The sequence below is a fragment of the Capricornis sumatraensis genome, chromosome 9 (genome assembly GCF_032405125.1).
Source record: "Capricornis sumatraensis isolate serow.1 chromosome 9, serow.2, whole genome shotgun sequence".
Classification (NCBI taxonomy): Eukaryota; Metazoa; Chordata; class Mammalia; order Artiodactyla; family Bovidae; genus Capricornis; species Capricornis sumatraensis.
The window spans coordinates 25,655,130-25,678,957 of record NC_091077.1 but is presented as its reverse complement, the minus strand read 5'-3'; the positions used below and the strand labels follow the sequence as shown (position 1 = coordinate 25,678,957).

At 41.5% G+C, this 23,828-nt stretch overlaps 1 protein-coding gene across 1 annotated transcript in view; it reads right to left on the bottom strand.

The window, feature by feature from the left end:
* Nucleotides 1-16,832: 16,832 nt before the first annotated feature.
* Nucleotides 16,833-23,828, bottom strand: part of FBN2 (fibrillin 2) — a 224,214-nt gene continuing 217,218 nt past the window's right edge. The window contains exons 63-65 of the mRNA XM_068981357.1: nt 20,605-20,836; nt 19,021-19,192; nt 16,833-17,207 (exon numbers count right to left, since the gene is read on the bottom strand). Of these exons, the coding sequence (XP_068837458.1) occupies nt 16,833-17,207; nt 19,021-19,192; nt 20,605-20,836 (779 nt within the window). The remainder of the gene's footprint in view (nt 17,208-19,020; nt 19,193-20,604; nt 20,837-23,828) is intronic.

The window sequence follows — 23,828 nt, the reverse complement described above, 5'->3', positions numbered from 1 at the left end:
TATACTGGGAAACACAGGCTGGTAAAATATGAAGGGTGTCTAATGCTACCAAAAATGGATGTGCTGAAACTTGCATGGTGGTCTCCCTGGTTTGTACCGAGGGCAGCATCCCACATACCACAAAGAATGTGATATACAGATGGGGATGCAAGCATGTCATGAGGAGGGCCGATTTGTGGGTACAGTTTGATAATGCAAGAAATGCTAGGAAAGCATAACTATTTAAACCTCACATTGTCCCACTGTTAATTGCTGGAATCCCATAGCAAGAACTTCTACTTCCTGCCAAAAAATCATTGTAGTTTCAATATTAATGAGTTAGCCACGATGTCTTTATAAAATATGCTTTTAAAATTAATCTCCCTTAGGCAATTTCTCTTCCTACTCTCTCTCTCTTTTTTTTTTTTTAACTTAGAGTGTTTTCTGACTCCAGTTCATTAATAATGTTAAATGACTGGCTTCATTCAATGACACCTCACTTTCCAAGCCGATTATTGTATAATACTTGGGCTTTTTATTGCATGTGCCTGTTTCTCCCCACTGTATTAAGAATGACAGAAAGAAAAATAACTCACAATTTCGAAAAGTTACCCAGAATGAACTTTTGGAGAAGAAAGCCCAGACCATTCCTGGATCAGGGTAAAGCCCACAGGCTCCCAAGACTTTTCCTTTGCTTTCCTTTGATCAAGGTGTACTTTGGGTGTGTTCCTAAGAACTTTACTTTTTCTAGAAGGTTTATGGAGGGAGGGGCTAGTATGGCTAGAAAAAAGAGCTGACATTTCTGGGTTGGCAGGAATTAAGTGCTTTTTGGCAGCTATCTGATGACTGAGGTGTACAAAAAAATCAGCCAAATCATTGAATAAATTAATTTTGACATGTAACACTACAGATAGTTGGAGGTCACACTGAAAGAATTTGTTCCACCTCTTCTAACCTAGACTTCCTCCATATGGAAAGAAGAGGAGAGACAAGCAGTCATTTCAGGTGGAGTATTCATGGGGGAGTGTTACCTGCAGGAAAACCAGCACCAAGCAGGGAATGGAGCTAGACGGATGCTAAGCACCTCCTCTGTGCCTGACTCTGTGCTCAGAGTTGTAAATATCTCACTTCCTTTAAGCCCTGTGGCAGTTTCGGGTAGGTCAAGAGTAATCCCTACTCAGTCACTGAAGTGAGGCGATTTTCAGAGTCATGGAGACAGCACACATCAGAGCAGGACCTCAAACTCTAGTCTCTTTCAAACTCCCATCATCTTTGTTCTTATGCTGCCTGGGGAGAGCTCAGATAGGAGACAAGAAAGCTCTTTTTATGTTAGTTGATAGCAACTTTTTACTCAGGGATGAAGAACATTTGAAACTCATTTTTTCTCCCCTAGAATGTCCAGAATTTACTCACATGAAAACCACAAATCCAAATCAGTCCTGCTCTTCATGAAACTGAAATAAACACTTGAAACAATCTCAAAAGCAGTTTTTATACTTAGAAATGATGATGAAATATTCCCTCAAGGGCACTACTGTAGATTGAATTTTTGTGTCTACGTAATCCCTCTAAATGATGGCATTTGGAAGTGGGGCCTTTGGGAGATGAGTAATCTTATTAAAAAAGACCTCAGTGAGTTCCCTTGCCTCTCTGACCATGTGAGGACAGAGAAACAAAACAGCCGCCGATGAACCGGAAAGTAGATTCTCTGCTTGCACCTTGAACCTGACCTTCTCATCCTTCAGAATTGAGAAATAAATTTCTGCTGTTGATAAGCCACCCAGTCTGTGGTATTTTTCGTTTGTTGGGTTTTTGTTGTTGTTGTCGTGGGGGTTTTGGTTTTTTAAGTTTTTGTTGGAGTAGTGCTGATTTACAACGTTGTGTTTCAGGTGTACGGCATAGGGTCGCACAGAGTCGGACATGACTGAAGTGACTCAGCACGCACGTGTACAGCACAGTGAATCAGTTACACATGCATATATGTCCACTCATTTTTAGATTCTATTCCCAGGTAGCTCATGACAGAGTACTGAATAGAGTTCCCTGTGCTGTATAATAGGTCCTTATTAGTTATCTATGGTAGATACAGTTGTGCATACATGTCAATTCCAGTCTTCCCATTTATCCCTGCCACCTCCCACTCTTACCTCTGGTAACTATAAGTTTGTTTCCTGCATCTGGAACTCTGTTTCTGTTTTGTAGATAAGTTCACTCATATACTTTTTAAAGATTCTACATATAAGCGGTATCATATGCTATTTGTCTTTCTCTGTCTGACTGACTTCACTCACTCTGACAATCTCTAGGTACATCCACGTTGAGGGTATTTTTGTTGTAGCTACTCCAGCAAACTAAGACAGGCCACATCAGATGAATTTTACCTTCCTCTGCCAATCAGGAGATAACATTCTTTTAGACCTTGGGATGGCTAAAGGGGAGCTATTCATATAGCTTATTTCAGTCTCACGGTGACTTCTCCCTAGAGTTGCTAGGGAATTGTGCATCATTTTAAAACTGTTAACTCTGGAGAAAGAAAGAAAACCGTAAAACCATCTAGGAGTCTTATGGCAGGTGTTCCACTACCTTACTTAGGGATTACGATTTGCAAAGCTGATCTCTAACCAAGTCTTGACAGAAGGTCTTCCCTCTGACTGTCCCCCAAAGTGTCTTCCCATGCCTTTGAGGGAATCCTTCATCAATGAGTTTAGAATGCAATCGAATTGCTATATCAGTACATCAATCAATTGTTTCTCTCAGAGTTTGATGGATGTTTTCTACTGTTTTACACAGATAGAATGCCCAAAGAAATGTTCAGAGCCCCATGAAAAATTCTTTCAGAACACAAAAACTCAAATCTTAAAAAAAAAAAAAAGGCAATGCTACAACAGAAAATAACATTGTCATCTGTTTCTTGTTATTTTCTTATCTGTGTCTCATCCTTCATTTTGATAGGTACAGTTTTATTTTTAAACTCTTGTCTTTTGACTTGAGCACTTCTGCTGTGCTTTTCCATACCTTTTCACCACCATTCCCATCAGTAAGCTTTTAGTGGGGGATTGTTTGGATTATTCACCTGGCTGCTCGAGTTTAAGTGCAGCTGGCATTCCCAATGCTGGGTCTGTGCTTAAAGTACATGTGTGGAGAGTGCTGGATTTGTAAGCAGAGTTTGGGGATTTGGTTGTTTCTCTTAGCATTTCCCACTGGGAATGTTGTTTGAATATTGTTAGTTTTTGAACCATCCTTGTGGCAGGTCTGATTCATGACTATCAGAACCGGATTGAATTTTTCAACACCTCTTTTTGGAAGAGGTGCTTTTTTATTTGGGAGCAGGTTGGAGGAGGGGTTCATTGTGCTGCTGGTTTCAGACCAGGACTGGAGAAGAGACACAGAGGCTGTTAGGATGTCTATTAATTGCTTGCCAATGCATGTCTTCTTTCTCCTGAAGTTATCGGTACTGTTTCCCATAACTCATTCTGAGTATTGTCAGATCTTTCTATTCGTTCTTTTTCTTTTCTTTTGTGAAAAGAAAGCCACATGGTGGTGATGTTTTACTGATCCAGATGTCTTGAATGTCTTTTTTCTTTTTCTCCTTGTACATATTTATAGAAGGGTATGGGGAACCAGATGAGTTGTGGCACTGTTTCCAAGAGCCTGGTTCATGCCCTGCATGTGGAATGGACGTGTAAAGCAGGGGAGGACTCAGAAAACAAAGTGATTTGGAAAAATTCTGTGTTTGGGTTACCTTTTCTTTGCTTGACAAAGACCACCTGACTTCTAAATATTATACATTTTCACTGGAGATGGGAATTAGGAGAAAATATATTTTTTTGGTCACTTTTTCAGATAATTTTGACACCAAAGCAAGCCATACTCTGGGGCAACACTTTCTGAAGGGCAAATACATCCTAATGGGAGGACTTATATCAACCCGAGGAAAAGACAATGTAAACCTCTAGCTTGGAAGAAACATATGGTGGTTTAAAGAAATTCATCCCAATAAACTCGATCTTTTGTGGGGCTCCTACCAGAGCAATTAAAAAGGATACACTGCAATTGTCTGGTATTTTCATGATGTCATTGGTTAAATGACAGCAAAGGCTATTCAACACCATGGAGCCAGCCTGTCCTGGAACAGTCTTTGTTAGGCTCAGTCATCATTCAGGGATGTTCCTATTTCAATATGATCATTAACTCCTATATTTTCCCTGTAATTCCATACCTATCTCGTCAATAAACTGTGTGGGCAGTACCTCAGACATACCGAGAAGCACCTCCTTCCTACTACCTCCACCACATCTTCCCTGGATTCCTGCTGGGACCTACGTCCTCCAAAAGTTGTCCATCATAACTTGCATTTTCCAAGTATTCTATAGTGAATGTTAAAAATAATTTTTCATTTATAAATTTTAAAATCCTATTTAAAAAATAAAAGATTCTCGGACTGAGCTTAAAAAATGAGCTATAAAAACCTCTTCACAGCACTGTTTATGATAGCCAGGACGTGGAGCAACCTAGATGTCCACCAACAGATGAATGGACAAGAAAGCTGTGGTACATGTACACAATGGAATATTACTCAGCCATTAAAAAGAATACATTTGAATCAGTTCTAATGAGATGGATGAAACTGGAGCCGATTATACAGAGTGAAGTAAGTTAGAAAGAAAAACACCAATACAGTATACTAGCGCCTATATATGGAATTTAGAAAGATGGTAACGATAACCCTGTATGTGAGACAGCAAAAGAGACACAGATGTATAGAACAGTCTTTTGGACTCTGCAAGAGAGGGCAAGGGTGGGATGATTTGGGAGAATGGCATTGAAACATGTATATTATCATATGCAAAACGAATCACCAGTCCAGGTTCGATGCATGATACATGATGCTCGGGGCTGGTGCACTGGGATGACCCTGGGGGATGGGATAGGGAGGGAGGTGGGAGGGGGGTTCAAGATGGAGAACACGTGTACATCCATGGCAGAGCATGTCAATGTATGGCAAAACCAATACAATATTGTAAAGTAATTAGTCTCCAATTAGAATACATAAATTTATATTACATTAAAAAAATGAAAAATAAAAACATGAAAAAAATAAAAATCTCTTCTCATGAAACAAGTAATCTTAAGAAGCACCAACCAAGTTACTGTTTCTTTGTTGACTGATTAATGTATATGAACATTAAATTTAATTACAGCATTTTGATTTACTTATTCATGCACAGAAATGTTAAGTTAATGATAGATAGCTACTATATTTGGCCAGGGATGTATTGCAAGACATTGTTTACTCATACTAATTTTATAAGTTTTCTTTATTTTATGTGGTGTACATTCAATAACTTCATTATAAGTAAAACACAGGTTTGGAGAAATTATATTATCTTGAAATGACTTCAATCAATGATAACTTTGGTTTTTATAAAGGTCACCTAATAAAGCTGTAGTTTTTTAAGGAAAATAAATTTAACAGATTAATTATTCCTACAGTTCAGTTCAGTTCAGTTGCTCGGTCGTGTGTGACTCTTTGCGACCCCATGAATCGCAGCACACCAGGCCTCCCTGTCCATCACCAACTCCCGGAGTTCACTCAGACTCATGTCCATTGAGTCAGTCCCCTTCTCCTCCTGCCCCCAATCCCTCCCAGCAACAGAGTCTTTTCCAATGAGTCAACTCTTCGCATGAGGTGGCCAAAGTACTGGAGTTTCAGCTTTAGCATCATTCCTTCCAAAGAAATCCCAGGGCTGATCTCCTTCAGAATGGACTGGTTGGATCTCCTTGCAGTCCAAGGGACTCTCAAGAGTCTTCTCCAACACCACAGTTCAAAAGCATCAATTCTTTGGCGCTCAGCCTTCTTCACAGTCCAACTCTCACATCCATATATGACCACAGGAAAAACCATAGCCTTGACTGGACGGACCTCAGTTGGCAAAGGAATGTCTCTGCTTTTGAATATGCTATCTAGGTTGGTCATAACTTTTCTTCCAAGGAGTAAGCGTCTTTTAATTTCATGGCTGCAATCACCATCTGCAGTGATTGTGGAGCCCAAAACAGAATGATATGATAAATGGAAATTTCTCACCATCTTTTAAAGATGCTTATTAAGAACCATTACAAAGGCAATATAATGAGTGATTTCTCTGTGAAGATCATGAATACACATCTATAGGATGGATGGAAATAATCAGTGGTCCTGCTGCTGCTGCTGCTAAGTTGCTTCAGTCGTGTCTGACTCTGTGCGACCCCATAGACGGAAGCCCACCAGGCTCCCCTGTCCCTGGGATTCTCCAGGCAAGAACACTGGAGTGGGTTGCCATTTTCTTCTCCAATGCATGAAAGTGAAAAGTGAAAGTGAAGTTGCTCAGTCGTGTCCGACTCTTAGCGACCCCAGGAACTGTAGCCTACCAGGCTCCTCTGTCCATGGGATTCTCCAGGCAAGAGTACTGGAGTGGGTTGCCATTGCCTTCTCCAAAATCAGTGGTCCTAACACCATGCAAATGAACACTTTTTGCTTGGGAAAAAATTTGCAGTACAGTCTCACTTGAAAAGTGCCATATCCCAAAACAGTTTATGTGACCTATATAAGGAAAGAATCTAAAAAAGAGTGATTATATGTATATGTATAACTGAATCACTTTGCCATACACCTGGAACTAACATAACATTGTAAATCAGCTATACGCCAATAAAATGAAAAGAAAAAAGAAAACAAAGCAAAAACAGTTAGGTGACATTGGAGATAGCATGTTTTGGAAATCTGTGTTGAATGATTTAAAAAGTGCAGAACATACCACAGGTCAAAAATTCATGAAAGGAACGTAAATAAAAATGGTTTATAAAATGTGAATGTAGAGAAATAAAATGGACTAAATCAATATACTTAGATATGATATAATTTTTAAATAGAGTGACTAAATTGGAAAAATAGAAGTAAACATTATTGTTTTATACAGTTCCTAACACTTATAAATTCAACTTGGCCCCACATTCACTCTTTCCTTTTAAAAGTCTCAGTTTAGAAAATGGGCACTCACACTCGGGGTTGCCTCAGATTCAGGCTTACAGGTCACACAGGAGACATGGTTTGTTTGCGGATTTGTCAGGTGACAGCTATTGGATACAATCAGGGCCAGGGCTTGGAAACACAACTCCTCATCCCAGCTTTTTCTGATTCCAACACAATTTGTTTCCTCTTTTGCAAAAGATCAGGTAACTGGGAAACTAGATTCCTTGAAGCAGAATTATCTGCTAGTATTAGGAGCACCCTGGAGAGACACTTACATGTCACTGGCTTTCCCTTGATTCATTAGCCCTCAAAAGAGACTTGAAGAAGTGAGGAAAGTGGTTGTTTATAGTTTATGGACAAAATCTATGCTATAAAACAGAATGGTTTTTATGATTAACAGGAAAAGGGAACTTAACAGATATATAAACCTTTGGGGACATGGTTGATATCTTTCCTCTATTTAGTTTTTGCTGTAAAACAAATATGAGGACAAAGTTAGAAACATAAAGTAGATCAAAACAGATTTAGAACAGACACCGGAAAGCTTTTTTTTTTTTTTCTATTCTGAAAACCCATTTGCATGTAGGATGGCCAAGCAGAACAGGGTGAAGAATTAAATTGCTAGGTTGCTGGAGGAATAGTTAGTTGACATAACTGGTATTTGGAGAGGATGGTTTTTTAAGATGTGAATTAGTTTTGTTAGGCCAAGTGCATTTAGTCCTTCAAAAACATCTTGTGTAATTATTTATCCTACACAAAGCTTCACGTGCATGTACTCAATCAGCCCATGAAAGAGTTTAGCAGGATATTACAGGAAAAGGAAAGGATGACAGCATGGAAAGAAACAATTAGAGTAGCTGACATAAAACTATGGCATTTGATTTATCTCTTTTACTTAGCTGGGCTATTTCCACCCTTCTTGGGGCTGTTGGACATAATCCTTGGGGATCGTTAATGGTTCTTGTTGCAGTTTTCCTTGGTCTTTTCTGAAATGTAAAAATCTACCTCCTGGGCAGAGGAGACCCCACCTTTCTCCAACATATGCTTCAGAAACAAAGAAGCCTGGCTGTGATTTACCTCTCCTGGGACAGAGTCCAGTGCACCCAACCCAACTCCACCCTGACCAAACTAAAGGGATGGAGAGGATGCAAGAAATAATGACTAAAAGTGGCAAAGCTCCGGTGAATGGCAGACCCGAGTTGGCTTAGATATTCATGATCAGAGAGGGCACCAGGAGTGAGACTGAGAAAAAGGGTTCCTTCTTCTTGACATCACTGAGGCAGTTGTTGGTACATTGTATGTCCTACATTCTAGGGCCTGTGCTTGGAGAGTACCACAGTTTATTCTAATCCTTATAATAACCCCAAAGTGAAAGTCGCTTAGTTGGGTCTGACTTTTTGTGACCCCATGGACTATACAGTCCACGGAATTCTCCAGGCCAGAATACTGGAGTGGGTAGACTTTCCCTTCTCCAGGGGGATCTTCTCAACCCAGGGATTGAACCTGGGTCTTCTGGATTGCAGGCAGTCTTTACCAGCTGAGCCACCAGGGAAGCCCAAGAAGCCTTTCCCTTCTCCAGCAGATTTTCCTGACCCAGGAATTGAACCAGGGTCTCCTGCATTGCAGGTGGATTCTTTACCTGCTGAGCTACTGGGAAAGCTCATAATAATCCTAACAGTAGGGTAAATATTAGCATTCTTGAGGTGCAAGCAACAACTTACTCTGAAAATTAAAGTAACTGATTGAAAGGAGAGCTCAGAGAACTTTGGGAAAACTGAAGAATTTGTCTTAGAAAGAAGATAGAAAGTAATAGCTCCCAGGATGTAGATTGCAGGTCTTTTCCAAGGAGTCAATTCTTCACATCAGGTGGCCAAAGTATTGGAGTTTCAGCTTCAACATCAGTCCTTCCAATGAACATGCAGGGTTGATCTCCTTTAGGATGGACAGGTTGGATCTCCTTGCTGGCCAAGGGACTCTCAAGAGTCTTCTCTAACACCACAGTTCAAAAGGATCAATTCTTTGGTGGTCAGCTTTCATTATAGTCCAGCTCTCAAATCCATACATGACTCCTGGAAAAACCATAGCCTTGACTAGACGGACCTTTGTTAGCAAAGTAATGTCTCTGCTTTTTAATATGCTCTCTAGGTTGGTCTGGAGAAGGAAATGGCAACCCACTGTAGTAATCTTGCCTGGAGAATTCCATGAACAGAGGGGCCTGGCAGGCTACAATCCATGGGGTTGCAAAGAATCAGGCATGACTGAGCAACTATCACTAGGTTGGTCATAACTTTCCTTCCAAGGAGTAAGAGTCTTTTAATTTCATGGCTGCAGTCACCATCTGCAGTGATTTTGGAACCCCCCAGAATAAAGTCTGCCACTGTTTTCACTGTTTCCCCATCTATTTCACTTCACTACCATGAAGTGGTGGGACTGGATGCCATGATCTTAGTTTTCTAAACGTTGAGCTTTAAGCCAACTTTTTCACTCTCCACTTTCACTTTCATCAAGAGGCTTTTGAGTTCCTCTACACTTTCTGCCATAAGGATGGTGTCATCTGCATATCTGAGGTGACTGATATTTCTCCCGGCAATCTTGATTCCAGCTTGTGCTTCTTCCAGTCCAGCGTTTCTCATGATGTACTCTGCATAGAAGTTAAATAAGCAGGGTGACAATATACAGCCTTGACGTACTCCTTTACCTATTTGGAACCAGTCTGTTGTTCCAGGTCCAGTTGTTCTAACTGTTGCTTCCTGACCTGCATACAGATTTCTCAAGAGGCAGGTCAGGTGGTCTGGTATTCCCATCTCTTTCAGAATTTTCCACAGTTTATTGTGATCCACACAGTCAAAGGCTTTGGCATAGTCAATAAAGCAGAAATAGATGTTTTTCTGGAACTCTTGCTTTTTCAATGATCCAGCAGATGTTGGCAATTTGATCTCTAGTTCCTCTGCCTTTTCTAAAACCAGCTTGAACATCTGGAAGTTCACGGTTCATGTATGTTGGAGCCTGGCTTGGAGAATTTTGAACATTACTAGCGTGTGAGATGAGTGCAATTGTGTGGTAGCTTGAGCATTCTTTGGCATTGCCTTTCTTTGGGATTGGAATGAAAACTGACCTTTTCCAGTCCTGTGGCCACTGCTGAGTTTTCCAAATTTGCTGACATCAGTTTGTTTCAAAAATAGGAACTGTGTAATCTCCCTCTAAGAGGAGAAGTTACTGGGCCTCTCCTCCTACCCACAGCACTACAGAAGAAACAGCAAGTTCAGTTTAGATTTGGACACGGGGCATCAACGTGACAAATCCAAATTATAGTCAGTCCTCCCAAGAGCCTTCAGTATGCTCTCATCATGAGTAAGACCTATGAGGCACCCTGCTGCTGCTGCTGCTAAGTCGCTTCAGTCATGTCCAACTTTGTGCGACCCCATAGACGGGAGCCCAGCAGGCTCCCCCGACCCTGGAATTCTCCAGGCAAGAACACTGGAGTGGGTTGCCATTTCCTTCTCCAATTCATGAAAATGAAAAGTGAAAGTGAAGTTGCTCAGTCGTGCCCGACTCTTAGTGACCCGATGGACTGCAGCCCACCAGGCTCCTCCGTCCATGGGATTTTCCAGGCAAGAGTACTGGAGTGGGGATGAGGCACCCTACAAAGGTGCAAAAAAGCAGGATAAATCAAGAAAATCCTCCAGAGAGACGAGAAGATACTGCTAGAGTGACCCACAGAAATCAGTTCAGACGATTTCCAGCGAAATCGTTACTGTGAAAAAACCTACTCCTTAGATGAGGCCCCGCTCTCCCTGGGAGGTCCATGGTGGTTGGTGGTAGTCCACTGCTACCCAAGGTGGCAGATCCTGTGGGGAGGCTCAGAATCCTCTCACTCCTTTCAGTTACTCATTGAGTATTTTCTGCTCCTGCTCTGTGAGTTACTAGAACTATTAAGATACAGACTCATTTCAGGTTGAGTTCCCAGGTGCTGGGACATGACCATGGGTTTTAGGAGTCAGCTTCAGGCCTATTATTCATGAATGCACAGGCCTGAGGGGGTGTCCCAGGTGGCACTACTGGTAAAGAACCCACCTGCCGATGCAGAAGGCACAAGAGATCCATGTTTGGGAAGATCCCCTGGAAGAGGGCCTGGCAACCCACTTGAGTATTCTTGTCTGGAGAATCCCATGGACAGAGTAGCCTGGCAGGCTGCAGTCCACAGGATCGCAAGTTGTTGAACACAGATGAAGTGACTTAGCACACATGCATGCATAGGCCTGAGGCTCTAATTTCACCCCAGCATGAATGAGTTCCCTCAGTACAGGGGTGCTGAGGTCCGATAGGTGAAAGGAACGTGGTGAACACAAGAGCAGAAAACTAGGCAGCTCGCACAGGCCAAGGGGCTATTTTTTTCGACACATTTTTCCAGGAATTGGCCATTCACAGCCTCCACTGCTGTTTCATTAATGGAACTCACACATGTAGCAGTAGTTGTCTGGGGAAGGCTGGTAATGCTAACTGTCCCTATGGTTTGCTCTAAAAAGTCATGTAAAGCGTTTTCCTGTTTTCCTTTGGAAAATGTCTACACTACATCCTGACATTTAATCTGCAGCCCTAACGGGGGTGACTAATGTGAGCTGTTGGTTCTTGGCTCCTTCAAAAGTAAGCTAGCTTAATCTAGTAATATCTTTCTTAGGCTCACAGGAAAAGGGGAAAAAATGACAATTAAGCAACACAGGCAACTAGTGTGCTTCCCTTAAGCGTTCTTCGTAAAACAAACGTGTATGTATTTTCTGTTTTGAAGTTTTGAAGGTCTGCTTTAAATAAAACATTTAACTCTTGGAAAGTCAGGGCTCTAGTATGCTTTTAAAGCAGTGTATGATTTAGGTGGGGTTTGCTCTGTGGCAGCCAGTATCTTGGCATTCCAGTGTGTACCCAAACCTCTGGTCTATAGCAGGTTGGGAGCAGTTGCACAGAGGGTGGGGTAGACAAAACAAAAAGCAGCGCTTGAGTCGTGCTTGGAAAACACTTTTGGATTCAATGGGAGCCAAAACCATGGGAACTGGCCTACATCCTCAGGGTTTAAAAGAGATCCAAGTAGGCTTACCATGGAGTGGAAATATGAATAGCACCAGACTCCAACCTTGCACTCAGGGTTCTGGTCTCACTTCTAGTGGAAACTAGCAGTGAATTAGCTCAGTTAACGAGTCTGGACCTCAGTTTCCTCACATAAACACATGAGTGGGTTTCCAAAGGCCTTTCCAGCTCTGACTTTCCATGACACTACATCATTCCAGAAAGGATTATCAGTGTCTGTGTCCTCCTTCACATTTGGTTTCCTAGGCATCTGTAGGTAGGAGGGCTCTAGCTGTTGGGGGCTTGAACTTCAAGGGCTATAGCCAATGACTCCGGTAAGTGAAGGGCAGGGCGGAGATTATAAATGCTCATGACCACGCCAGGACTTCTAAGGATACCCTAGAGGTACAGACCACTTATCCCATACAGTTCAGGGGGAAGGTTGCAATTTCAGGGCTACACTTAGGAAGGAGATTTGTGTGAATATGGGGGTGCATTGTAGGAACAGCGGGAGGAGGAAGAGGAAGAGCAGGTGATAGCTACTAAGTGCTTGCTGTGTGCTGAGCTCTCCACTGACAGCACTGCCTGTACTATCTCACTCCATCCTCCCAAACACTCTGCAGGGGAGTATCATTTCAGGAAATAAATCAAAGCTAAGGGATGTGATGTAGCTGGTTGGAGTGAGTCTTTATCTTTTGTTTACAATGAACTGGACATTCATGAACAAAAGTGCCTTGCATATCACACCAGGACATGCAGGAGACTTCTACCCATCCGTCCATCCAAAAGTGGGGTGGACAGGATCTCAGAGGGGGCATATCCAAGGGAGTCAGTGAGCTTGTCCCATTTCCCACTTGATAAACTCAGGACTGCCTGATCTGAAGATCTTTTTACCTGCAAAGTAATACTGCCTCAGTGGCTGAAATGCTGAATTTAGTGAGCTGTTCATTGTGTTTCAGAACTCTTGCTCTGTACATCAAATAGATTTTCAAAGAGAACTAAGGTCAGAAACACGTACTTCTTATTAGGCAAGAAAACCATGACTTTGTATTTATTTGAGAAAGCAATCATACTAAAAAAAATAAAATAGAACCATAAGCTAGATATCAAAGGCAGGCTGGCTGAGATTGCAAAACAGATGTCACCTTCACTTCCTGTTTGGTGTAAATGAATCACCATCTTTCCAGTCTCTTTAGAAGTAGGGATTTCTAAAGTTTCCCCTCTTTAAAAAAAAAAAAAATTGGGCTATATTTAACTTTTCCCAACGGATTTGTCTTTAAACAGACTCCAGTAATCCCCTCAAGGTCCCAAAGACGTGTGATTCTTTCCAAAGTCTTTGGAGCATGGAAGAAAGTGGGTGTTTGAATAAATTATGTACATTCTCTTATGGACTATTGTAAATTAGGAGCAGCATGGAAAGCAGTGAACAGAACTGATTCTTTCAAAGAGAAAGGAAGTTTTCAGATTTCCAGCCTATTCTTGAGAAGCATGAGTATTTCTAAACTATTTATCAAACCATATGAAATTACCATTTTGTAGGTCAAACATGGCCAGATTTTGGCAATTCCTCATGGTTTGGTTTAACATGTAAATTAACTCATTTGTCTTGAAGCATCAAGGATATGAATCATAGGTCTGTAGGTCTCCAACAGACGGATCCTCTGTAAATTTTATGTTCCCCCCCTTCCACCCTAAGCGTTTATTCTTGAACCTAGGAGGCAAAAACAAAACGTTAGATGACACAGATTGTATGAATTATCCTGTTTGATGTTCCAAGATAATGAAAAAGGGCAGATGTTAGAATATAGAGTAAATCCTTATATCTTACTCTAAGTTATTTTCAAGGTTCATGTGCAAATGTAACCAAACTTCATCTACTACAAGTAAGGAACAAAGTCAAAAAGTACTAACGCGGACTAAGGTTTTAAAAGCTCCAGATCTAAATGCTAGTGGAAAAGGAATTTAAGTCAAGTGAAGACCAAATTATTGCTTATTATATTACTATTACATGTACTTGCTGGATTTGGTTTAATATGTCTGGGCTTATGTTCTTAGTCTTGCGTGAAGTTTTCTGTAACTTAGCCAAGGTAATTTCTGAGGAGACAGTTAATAAGACAAAATGGTACAAGATATATCATTAGCATTTAGTTACCAGAGAGGCACAAACTAATCTCAGAGCTCAGAATCAGAGAGCTGCAATAAAGCTATCAGAGGTGCCCCAAAAGGTTCTTCCCAGAAGGATCATCTTCAGGTAATCATTCTCTTCTAGTACAAGCCTCTGTGTAAAGCATCCAATGGTCTTTTTTTTTTGCCCCCTCTTTTGTGAGAAGTTCCCACTGATGTGGATTCTGGAACTTCCTCAAGAGCAAGTTAAAGCTAAACTAAGAGTGCTGTTGCTCAACATGCAGAGTCAAACTTGGTTCCAGGTAATTTCATATTACAGAGTTCACGCTGTACTAGTAACAGATGCCAGATGAAACTGAAGATGCATGTTAAGTTTCAAAGGATGCCCCAAGGCAAATACTTCCCTTATTCCATGCAGCTTAATTTCTGCTTGGCTAAGAACAGCATTAAAATCAGTTATAATATTTCCTTGTTTTCTTATTCCTCAGATGAAGAATTTCAGCGCACACATTCTCAAACTTTGTATTGAATTAACTTCAGAGACCTATCTGTGCTCATTTCAGCTGTGCTATCAGATGAGAGCCCTGCCAAATGACTTCTATCTATACACTTGTCCACTGAGGACAGTATGCAATACTGTAAGAGAGAGGAAGCTCTGGGTTATTTGCGGTGAAGGTACCATCTGACCTGTGGTATGCCTGCTGTATACTTTTGCTTAAAAACTCAAGTTGAGAAAAACCCTAAGAAGGGAGATTCTTCAAATGTTTCATTTCATCTTGGGTGCTTTAACACGATGGCACTCAAAGCACAGGTGAAGATGAAGTCAGCAGAGTCTGAGGTCTCTAGGATGATGAGTCCTGGGCAGCTTAGTGTCTACACAGAGGTGAACAAGGAACTGCCGTGACTATGTCCTTCTGTTTGAATACCACCTCAAATTGTGAATTGTCAGTTGAACACTCCCGCTTGTTTTATGTCACAGATTTGACAGCAGTCCCTTGTCTTCTTGTAAAAAATGTGCCTGGCTCTCCTTCTGATACTTTCATACAGGTCCCTCTAAGCCAAGCCCCCAGCCCACAAACACAACAGGGGTTGCAGTCTCATAGAACTCTCAGCCACAAAGCTACCCCAAAATAAGCTTTATTGCAAGAAAAGTGTCATATTTGATACACAGATCTACGGAAAACAAACAAAACCGAAAGCCGTAAGTTTTTCCTCACAAATAGTTGATTACAAATTTACAGTTTGTTTTGTTGTAGTTATTAGGAAACAAAACAAAGTCCCGAACTGGATATGACCGGTGACTAATCTTTGGTCAGCTCAGGTGTGAGAGGAACAACCCAGAGCCTGCATGTGCTTTGGCCATTTCACATATGAGGTTTGCTCACTGGTCCAGGGACAGGTTCCTGGATTGAGAAGAATGCGGGGACGTACGCTTACTAGCACGTCCTAGTACAACATCTCTTTAAATGACTAAAAGCAAACTAAACATCAATTCATTGTACAAACATCTTTCATACACAATAGGCTATGATAAAACGAGACATATGGTGTATAACTACGGTATTAATGAAAATTCTAAAAAAAAAAAAAAGAAGAAATGGATTAAAAAAAAAAACAACAACATATATTCCTTGTCTGTACTGCATGGTTTGTTTGCACATATGGCAATCCTGAAATAGCTTGAATGTAATAAATGCACCATTAATCTAAGACAGCACCAAACACTACAGAACGCCAGGTGTTCCTTGCCGAAGGAACGGCAGTTCTTCAGCTGCCTACAGTACCACAAGTATGCAGCATGCCCTGGGTAAGAATGAGGTGTTGTGGGTAGCACATGTGCTTCCTTGAGGTTATGAGAAGGAAATACAGTACGGTTTGGCCTGCAATGCTACTGGTCTCACAAGCAGTCAAGGTATTTTGCTACAGTGGTTGTGCTTCATCCTCGGTTGCCTGGTGTGTCTGCTGATGTGAAGTATCATCACAGTGAGCTCCTCTGGCTTTGATCTCCTTCAGAAAGGATCTAATGACCCATTGATTACTGCCTATTCAGCTCTGTGAGGCTTCCTTTAAAATAATCAGATGTGTACCAGTTGGATGACTGGCAGAAAACCAAAGGAAACATCTCTTGAATCTACTGAATTTTTTTTTTTTTTTAAAAAAGCACCTCTAAAAGAAATAGCTCAAATTTATAAATCTAAAGAAAAACGAGTGAGTTTCCCTTTTTGTTTACATAGTTTGTTCATTTCTCCATATATTACTGCATTAAAAATAAATAAACATCTATATTTTTTTAATTAGCAACTATAGCAAAATACCCAAAGTGTTACAGACTGCTAACAGGAAAAAAAAAAAAAGCTCACATTATTTTTGTGCATTTAGTGCCATATGCTGATCTCTTGAATATTTAGCTTTTTAATATACTTTAAAGTGAAGTTATATAAAAAATACAGTAACCACGGTTGCCTTTGTACTCAAATCTTTGGCCACACCAGAGTCTACGTTATCCCTCCCTGTGAGGGTCAACATTCTGAAGTCTGAGACAGGGAGGAAAGAAACAAAAGTCTTTTTTTTCTTTCCTCTTTAAAACTAGTCATTGATTTCTCAGAGGCTTCTGAAGGCTGGCTGTGCAGGGATTTGAGCCTGGAACCAAGTCTGCAAGGGGTTAATAGAGTTGAATCTGCAGCCTCATTCTGAGAGCCTCCCCCAGTTCCCCTAGGAGGTAGTCATCTTCATTGCTGTCTTCCAGTTTCTTAAGCTCCTTTTTCTTGTAGAGAGGGACGCTAGTGATTTCCAGTGTGTACATGCCAGGCACGAGCTTCCTCTTGGCTGTGTGCAAGTAACTGAGCCCATTCCTTTGGTGGATGCGGAAGACGCCATCGTCATTCCCCTGGGAGATGACATAGCGGATGTGATTGTTGAGCGGCTCAATGGCGGGCATGAATTCTACAATGTGCTCCTTCGCACCAAGGCCGGAGACGTTAAACTTCATCATCACCGGGCTGTCCATGTCGACGCTCTCCAGGCTGATCTGTTTAACCTGGAAGAAGAGCAGGAAAACCGTGTGGGAAGAGCTTTGACAGCACAAACTGAGGACTTGCAGGAGCCAGCCATCAGGGGGGTGCAGCCACAGTGACATACTATCTCTGCCTGTCCGCTTGCAACTTACCCTCGGCTGGGAGAAAAGGTCACTTCCACCAAGTATGCCCTGTAAATCTCTACGACTGTTCCCACACTTTATCCAGGTAAAGTTACAGGGCTGAGCTGATGGGAAGCACTCATATCTCAAGTTTTTTTGGGGGGTTTATGAAATATCATACTTATTCATAATAAACAAGAGACAATTTAGGAAATAATGGTAATTTTTTTGTTGTTGGAGTTAAAACGAGAAGTGCAGCTGTTTTAACTGTGCTTAGAGGGATTTTCACTCTGAAAGCCCTGGTAGATTTTCTGGCCACAAACCACACGTGAGTGTGTTTTCTGGGAGCTGTCAGTGCAGAGGGAGCGAACTCCAGAGTCATCGGGGCTCAGGTTTGAACCAGCTTTGGTTAAAAGCCAATGGGGCAGGGCCCAGATACACCAAGTCTCTCTCTGTCAAATGTATGGGAGGTTTAAGAACGCTATTTCAGTAAGACAGGGGCAAAAAAAAATCAATGCTTTGAGTGGGCACCTGCCAAGAACTTGGGGACTGTGGTACCGAGGTGCCCCCTTCAGCATGCAGCCCCCTAGAATCACAACGGGAGGGTTTTACAAGCAGAATTTCTGGATCTGTAGTTTGGCTTACTTAATGAAAAGCTCAGTTTCCATACTTAAACATCAGCTAGGTACCTTAATCTACTTAAGGTAAATGGAATGCTGGCCTATGTACGATTATAAAACAGAACCAGAGATTTTGTGGCTAGAGAAGTCTCGTCTTATACATTTCTGAGGCCCAGAAAACTGACGCAAGTTGCCCAATGCACCCAGCCAGTTAGTTGCTGACTAGGTGTTTTGATGGGGAATTCTGCAGTGACACTAACTGACGAGGATGGTCTCCCTGATCTCTGGGGGAAAACACCTCCACATACTGGCTATTATTTGGAGAACATGCGTCAATGTTTATGCCAGGCACCGTTTCAGAAGCTTCACAGTAATCGCTCCATTAATCTTCTTGCCAGCCTTTGGAGGTAAATATTTTTATTCCCATTTTAACAGGTGAAGAAATTGAGGTAGAGAGAGGCTAAGTAAATACGCTCTGTGTAACATGGGTAGTAAGTACAGAGGGTCAGGGAATAAATTCAAAACCAAGAATCTGTGGCCCACCCATTTAACCACTATTCTAAATACCACGAACAGAAAGAAATAGCAGCAGCAGCAGGCAATTTAGATCTTCAGCTCCTTACAAAATACAAGTTATCTGGAGATAAATCTTTTATGGAAGCAACACCTATCTTATAAATGTCACCAAATGTGACATGTAGTTGGCTTACCTACTGAAAATTAATATCAGCCCAGTATACTACATATGTATACAACAGAACTGGACAGATTCACAATACTTTCATTTTTTGAATCATTTCAAAGTAGTTACTTCCTGGAAGGACATCTTATTACCTCCTGGCACAAGTCAAAAATGCCAACATGTGATCTGAAACTATGAATCTTAAAGTCCCCCAGTCCTTTCTGAGTTAAAAACGCCGCTAATTTTAACTTACTTGTCTCTGCCATAGTTTGTCCATTAACTAAGCTCATGAATTTCACGAGGTGGAGGTTTAGCTCCACTGAGGCTGAAACCTACATAAAAGTTTACTGCAATAGTATACATGACTCCATATGGAAAAAATCTGGTGACAAAATAAAGTGAAGTTACTCACAGCAATGTGTTTGGGTTCATGAACACTTCTCTTCTGCCTGTTGTCTTTCTTGGAGTAGCCGTTGATTTTGCACTCGTAGCATGCTTCCGGGGACAGAGCATTCTCTTCCTCTACCTCTGAATCCATCGATAGGTACTGCCCTTTGTTAAATCCCATTCCTGAGACGCAGTGGCTGTTTGCAACAAGATGCAAATTGATGTTAGACTTCATCGTAACTCTACTGTTTTCTAGAGGTAGAGCAGAGAGGTTTTTCCAAAATAAGAAACCCACAAAGCAAACCCTGAGATCATAAACATAAAAGCCTAATAGCCTTGTAACTTTTCTTCAGCACTCAATGCATGAGATTCTCCTTTATTTTAAACAGCAAAATTCTTCCAAGAGTGAGCCCCAAGTTTCCCCAGTTTTTAATCCTGATTAGACTGAAGCACTCTGTGTAGTTAAATCGAGATGGTAAAAGTCAAGTATGCATTTTCAGAGTGTTAGAAGTTCTGTTGATTCAAAAGCCTGAAGCCTACATTTGCTGCTTACCAATTGAGACTGCTGAACTCCTATTTTGATTAATGAAAGAGTTAGCAAGCTGACGCTAAATGACCCTTGTCTACACCAAGATTTCTGTTTCAAGTATTATTATGTACCCACAGTGGACATATTAGTCCAACAACCCTCAGTGTCTGACTCACACACTGTTCCTTCTGGGGAAGATGACTCCTAAATTCCCATCTTCTATGCTGTGATTCATGGGGTCACAAAGAGTCGGACACGACTGAGCAACTGAACTGAACTGATGCTGTGGAGTGCTGGCTTCCTTGAAGGAAGGAGGCAGGTGGCCAGCACCTCAGCTGATAGGACTTGAGACGGCTGCACTTGGGAAAGTGGGACTAGCTGAAGGGATCCAGCCTTGTGGAGACAGTGTCACACCAACCAGGCATGTCCTCTCTGTGCAGCAAAAGGCCAGATGAGCAAAGAGAAGGACAGCTCCTTCCTCATGGAGCGCAGGGCTGTGCTTAGTCATTCAGTCGTGTTCCACTCTCTGTGACCCCATGACTATAGCCTGCCAGGCTCCTCTGTCCATGGGATTCTCCAGGCAAGAATACCGGAGTGGGTTGCCTTGCCCTCCTCCAGGGGAGCTTTCCAGCTCGGGGATTGAACCCTCATCTCCTGCATTGCAGGCGGATTGTTTACCCACTGAGCCACCTGAGCCACTACCACAGGGCTAGTACCTGCCAAAATTCACGTAAGAAACTGGGCGAAGCCATTCCCATTTGTATCTCTTAGCCCAGGTGTCTGTGATAACAGAGGAGCCACAGTATCTTTAAACATCTGCTGTCTCTGGCCTTAAGGGATTTATTCAGGTCATTTTACAACACAAGAGAATGGTACCCATATACAGGTTCGAGTCCAGTGCTCACCACAAAGCAGGGAATCCACATGCCTTCCTGGAGCTTCTTCCTCCTATACCTAAATGCTCTGATCAGTGCTTTTCCCTAGTCAGCCTTTAATTACCATTTACCTTCCCCCAGTGCCAGGTGGCCAGGCGCTGGACCCTGTTCACTTTCCCATATGTGGGGAGGTGGAGGGCCTTACCCCTGTCCCACTCTGTAGTACCCAGGTGGGCAGCCACAGAGGTAGCCCCCTTCTGTGTTGGAGCAGCCGTAATTGCATGGGTTCTTGGAAGACGAGCACTCATTCACGTCGTGGCAGGCACTGGAGAACTGGTCGAAGGAGAACCCAGAGGGGCAGGCGCACTTGTAGCTTCCCAGGGTGTTGTAGCAGGAAGCAGAGCCACAGGCATTGGGATTGGAGCATTCATTCTCATCTAAGAACATAAAGCAAGAGACTTTTACAAGTGGAGGGGAGGGCAGTGGGGCAAAGAAGAGCCCCAGTATCAAATATCTATGATTTTACAGGGGAAGTAGCTTTAGAACCATATTTTTAAATGTTTACCATGATGGTTGATTTGCAAAGCATATGAAATTAAAAAAAAACAAAAACAAGACCTGACAAATTCCCCTAAAATTATGGCTTAAACAAAAGCTTCCCCATGCTTTTATATTCTGTTTGTACTAGGTTTTTCTGAATACCCTGTCAGCCTTTGGGCACAGATATTTGCAGTCTGACTACTGAGTAACTCTTCTAATCACTTTTCAGAAGGTTACTTCAAAAGTCTATGCCTCAGACAGACTCACAAGGACAGAAAGTAGATGACTAGTTGCCAGGAGCTGTGGGGAGGGAGAAACGGAGAATGACTTCTAAGGGGTATTGAGCTCCTTTTCGGGGTGGAGATGTTGTGTTGCTGATGGTTGTACACTGCTGTGAGAATATACTTAAAAACCACTGAACTGGACGTTTTAAAAGGTGAATTTTATGGCACGTGAATTATATTTCAGTTTTTAAAAAGCCTCAATTTATATCTGTATTTTTTATCCATTCTCCTAGCAATTTCCAAAGCATTCATTATATACATGGAGAGAAAAGTATATTAAAAAATCGAAATATCCTAAATGAAAATAACTGAAGTAAACATTAATTGAACCTATTGAACCAACAGCCTCATACACTTTTAACCACTTGAGAACCTATCATGTACATACTTGGCCTTCTGATGTGGCTTTGCACCAAGCCATCAGCTGACATGGGTTTTACTAGTTTAATGACTGACGCTACATCATAAATGCCTGACAGTAAGATAATTTCAGGTTAATACTTTCAGCTACTCTTATCATTTTTACAAAATCAAAGTTTGACTGTGCTTTTAACTTTGGAGATGACGATTTTGCTCTTAGCTGTCTGGTTGATACCTAGTCTGCGGCTTGACCCCTGTGGGCTTCATCATCATCCAAATTTCACCCTGGGCACCAGTCATGTCTGGTCCATGGAATTCTTTCAGATTCTTGTGACTGTACTAGAGTGTAGTGTTTTTACCAAATACATGACAAGTCTGTGTTTCAGCTCACGTGGGGAAACAGGCCCATCTGCAATTAGGTGTGCCCTTGGGACACAGAGCTAGAGCCAAGTGCTTATCTACAGTGGCTCAGGATGCAGATGCAGGCTCGCTGGAAAGGCCTCTCACATGGAAAATTATACTTCATTAACTACGATACAGAGGTTGCTGAAAAGGCCAATATTATCAGGCACATTTCTGTCTCATGAGTACAGTTTCAGAATTAAACCAAACTGCCAAATACAGCATTCTTAACCACTGGATATGAATTACCATATGATTACTTAATATGGACAAATTCTCAGCCTTCATTTCACAGGACGAAAGTATATGAATAAATTTTTAATAAGTAAGCTTCCTGTTGTTGCTCAGCTGCTAAGTCGTGTCCAACTCTTTGCGACCCCGTGGATTGTAGCTGCCAGGTTCCTCCTCCAGAGGATCTTCCCAGACCAGGGATCAAACCTGCTACTTATGACATAAATATAACTACTCTTTTATTTCTATATATCAAAGACTTGGAATTCTGCCTCAAAAGTTCATCTGCTTTTATAATTAAATCTGACACTATTTTTATATGTGGTGTTTCTCTCCTGATAGAGAATGTGAGTTAGGCTATAATTTAACAAAATGATCCTGCTACAAACACAGTACTAGATATTGTGTTAATGTGGAAAAATTACCAAGAAAGGCAATTAATTGAATAAACTGCATTTAAACATACCACTGACAAGAACATTTTTATATAGTTAAAACTTTTGGAGGCACCATGACAGATATCATATTTATATCCTATAAATGTACGCCATAGCATAATTTTATAGGTGTAGGTAATCTGACCTTGAAAATATGTTCTGGTTTGAAACATACTTTGAGCTGACTCGAGTCTCACTAAACTATGTTCAAATTATTTTGAAAAGGACATATAAGGAACTAGAAGTTGCTAACACCAAGTAAACCAAAGCTTCATATATTAAGATGTAATCATATTCAAATGTTAGTAATATTATTTTCAATTTAGGATAATTATAATGCTTGCATATTATTTAGGAACACATGGGAGCATTCCTAAATCTGTACAATCTACGAATCAGAATGTTTTAAGTGTTCTGTGATACCTGGCTGAACACTTCTTCAGGTATCCATTTGAATTTAAAACGTTTTTCAATACTAACACTTCAAATGCTGTCATTTTTCTTACACTGGCAGCAGTATTAACATCATTGCAGGTTTACAACTTACTATTACTTAAATTATCTGATGCATTGTTTGTGTCCATTTACAAGGGGACCCCAGTTAAATCTCTTTGAGATACTTCACGGGAAATCCCTTCTTCAATCATATGAATAAATGAAGATATTCATACTCATAGTGACAGATATGGAGAAGGCAATGGCAACCCACTCCAGTACTCTTGCCTGGAAAATCCCATGGACGGCAGAGCCTGGTGGGCTGCAGTCCATGGGGTTGCGAAGAGTCGGACACGACTGAGCGACTTCACTTTCACTTTTCACTTTCATGCACTGGAGAAGGAAATGGCAACCCACTCCAGCGTTCTTGCCTGGAGAAGCCCAGGGACGGGAGCCTGGTGGACAGCCGTCTATGGGGTCGCACAGAGTCAGACACGACTGAAGCGACTTAGCAGCAGCAGCAGCAGTGACAGAAAGAAATGATCTGTGGCCTTTCGATTTGCATTTTGTTACAATGTTGCTATTTTGCTAACTTGTTGCTCTTATTAGTTCCTGATGGCTGTTTGATTCTATTACTGAAATATATTTGAGTTATAATTCTAATGTTCTGCGGGTTCAAAACTGCAAGAGAGTTAGATTTTATTTGTGATGAGCTGGATTGCTCAACCTCGCACAAAAGA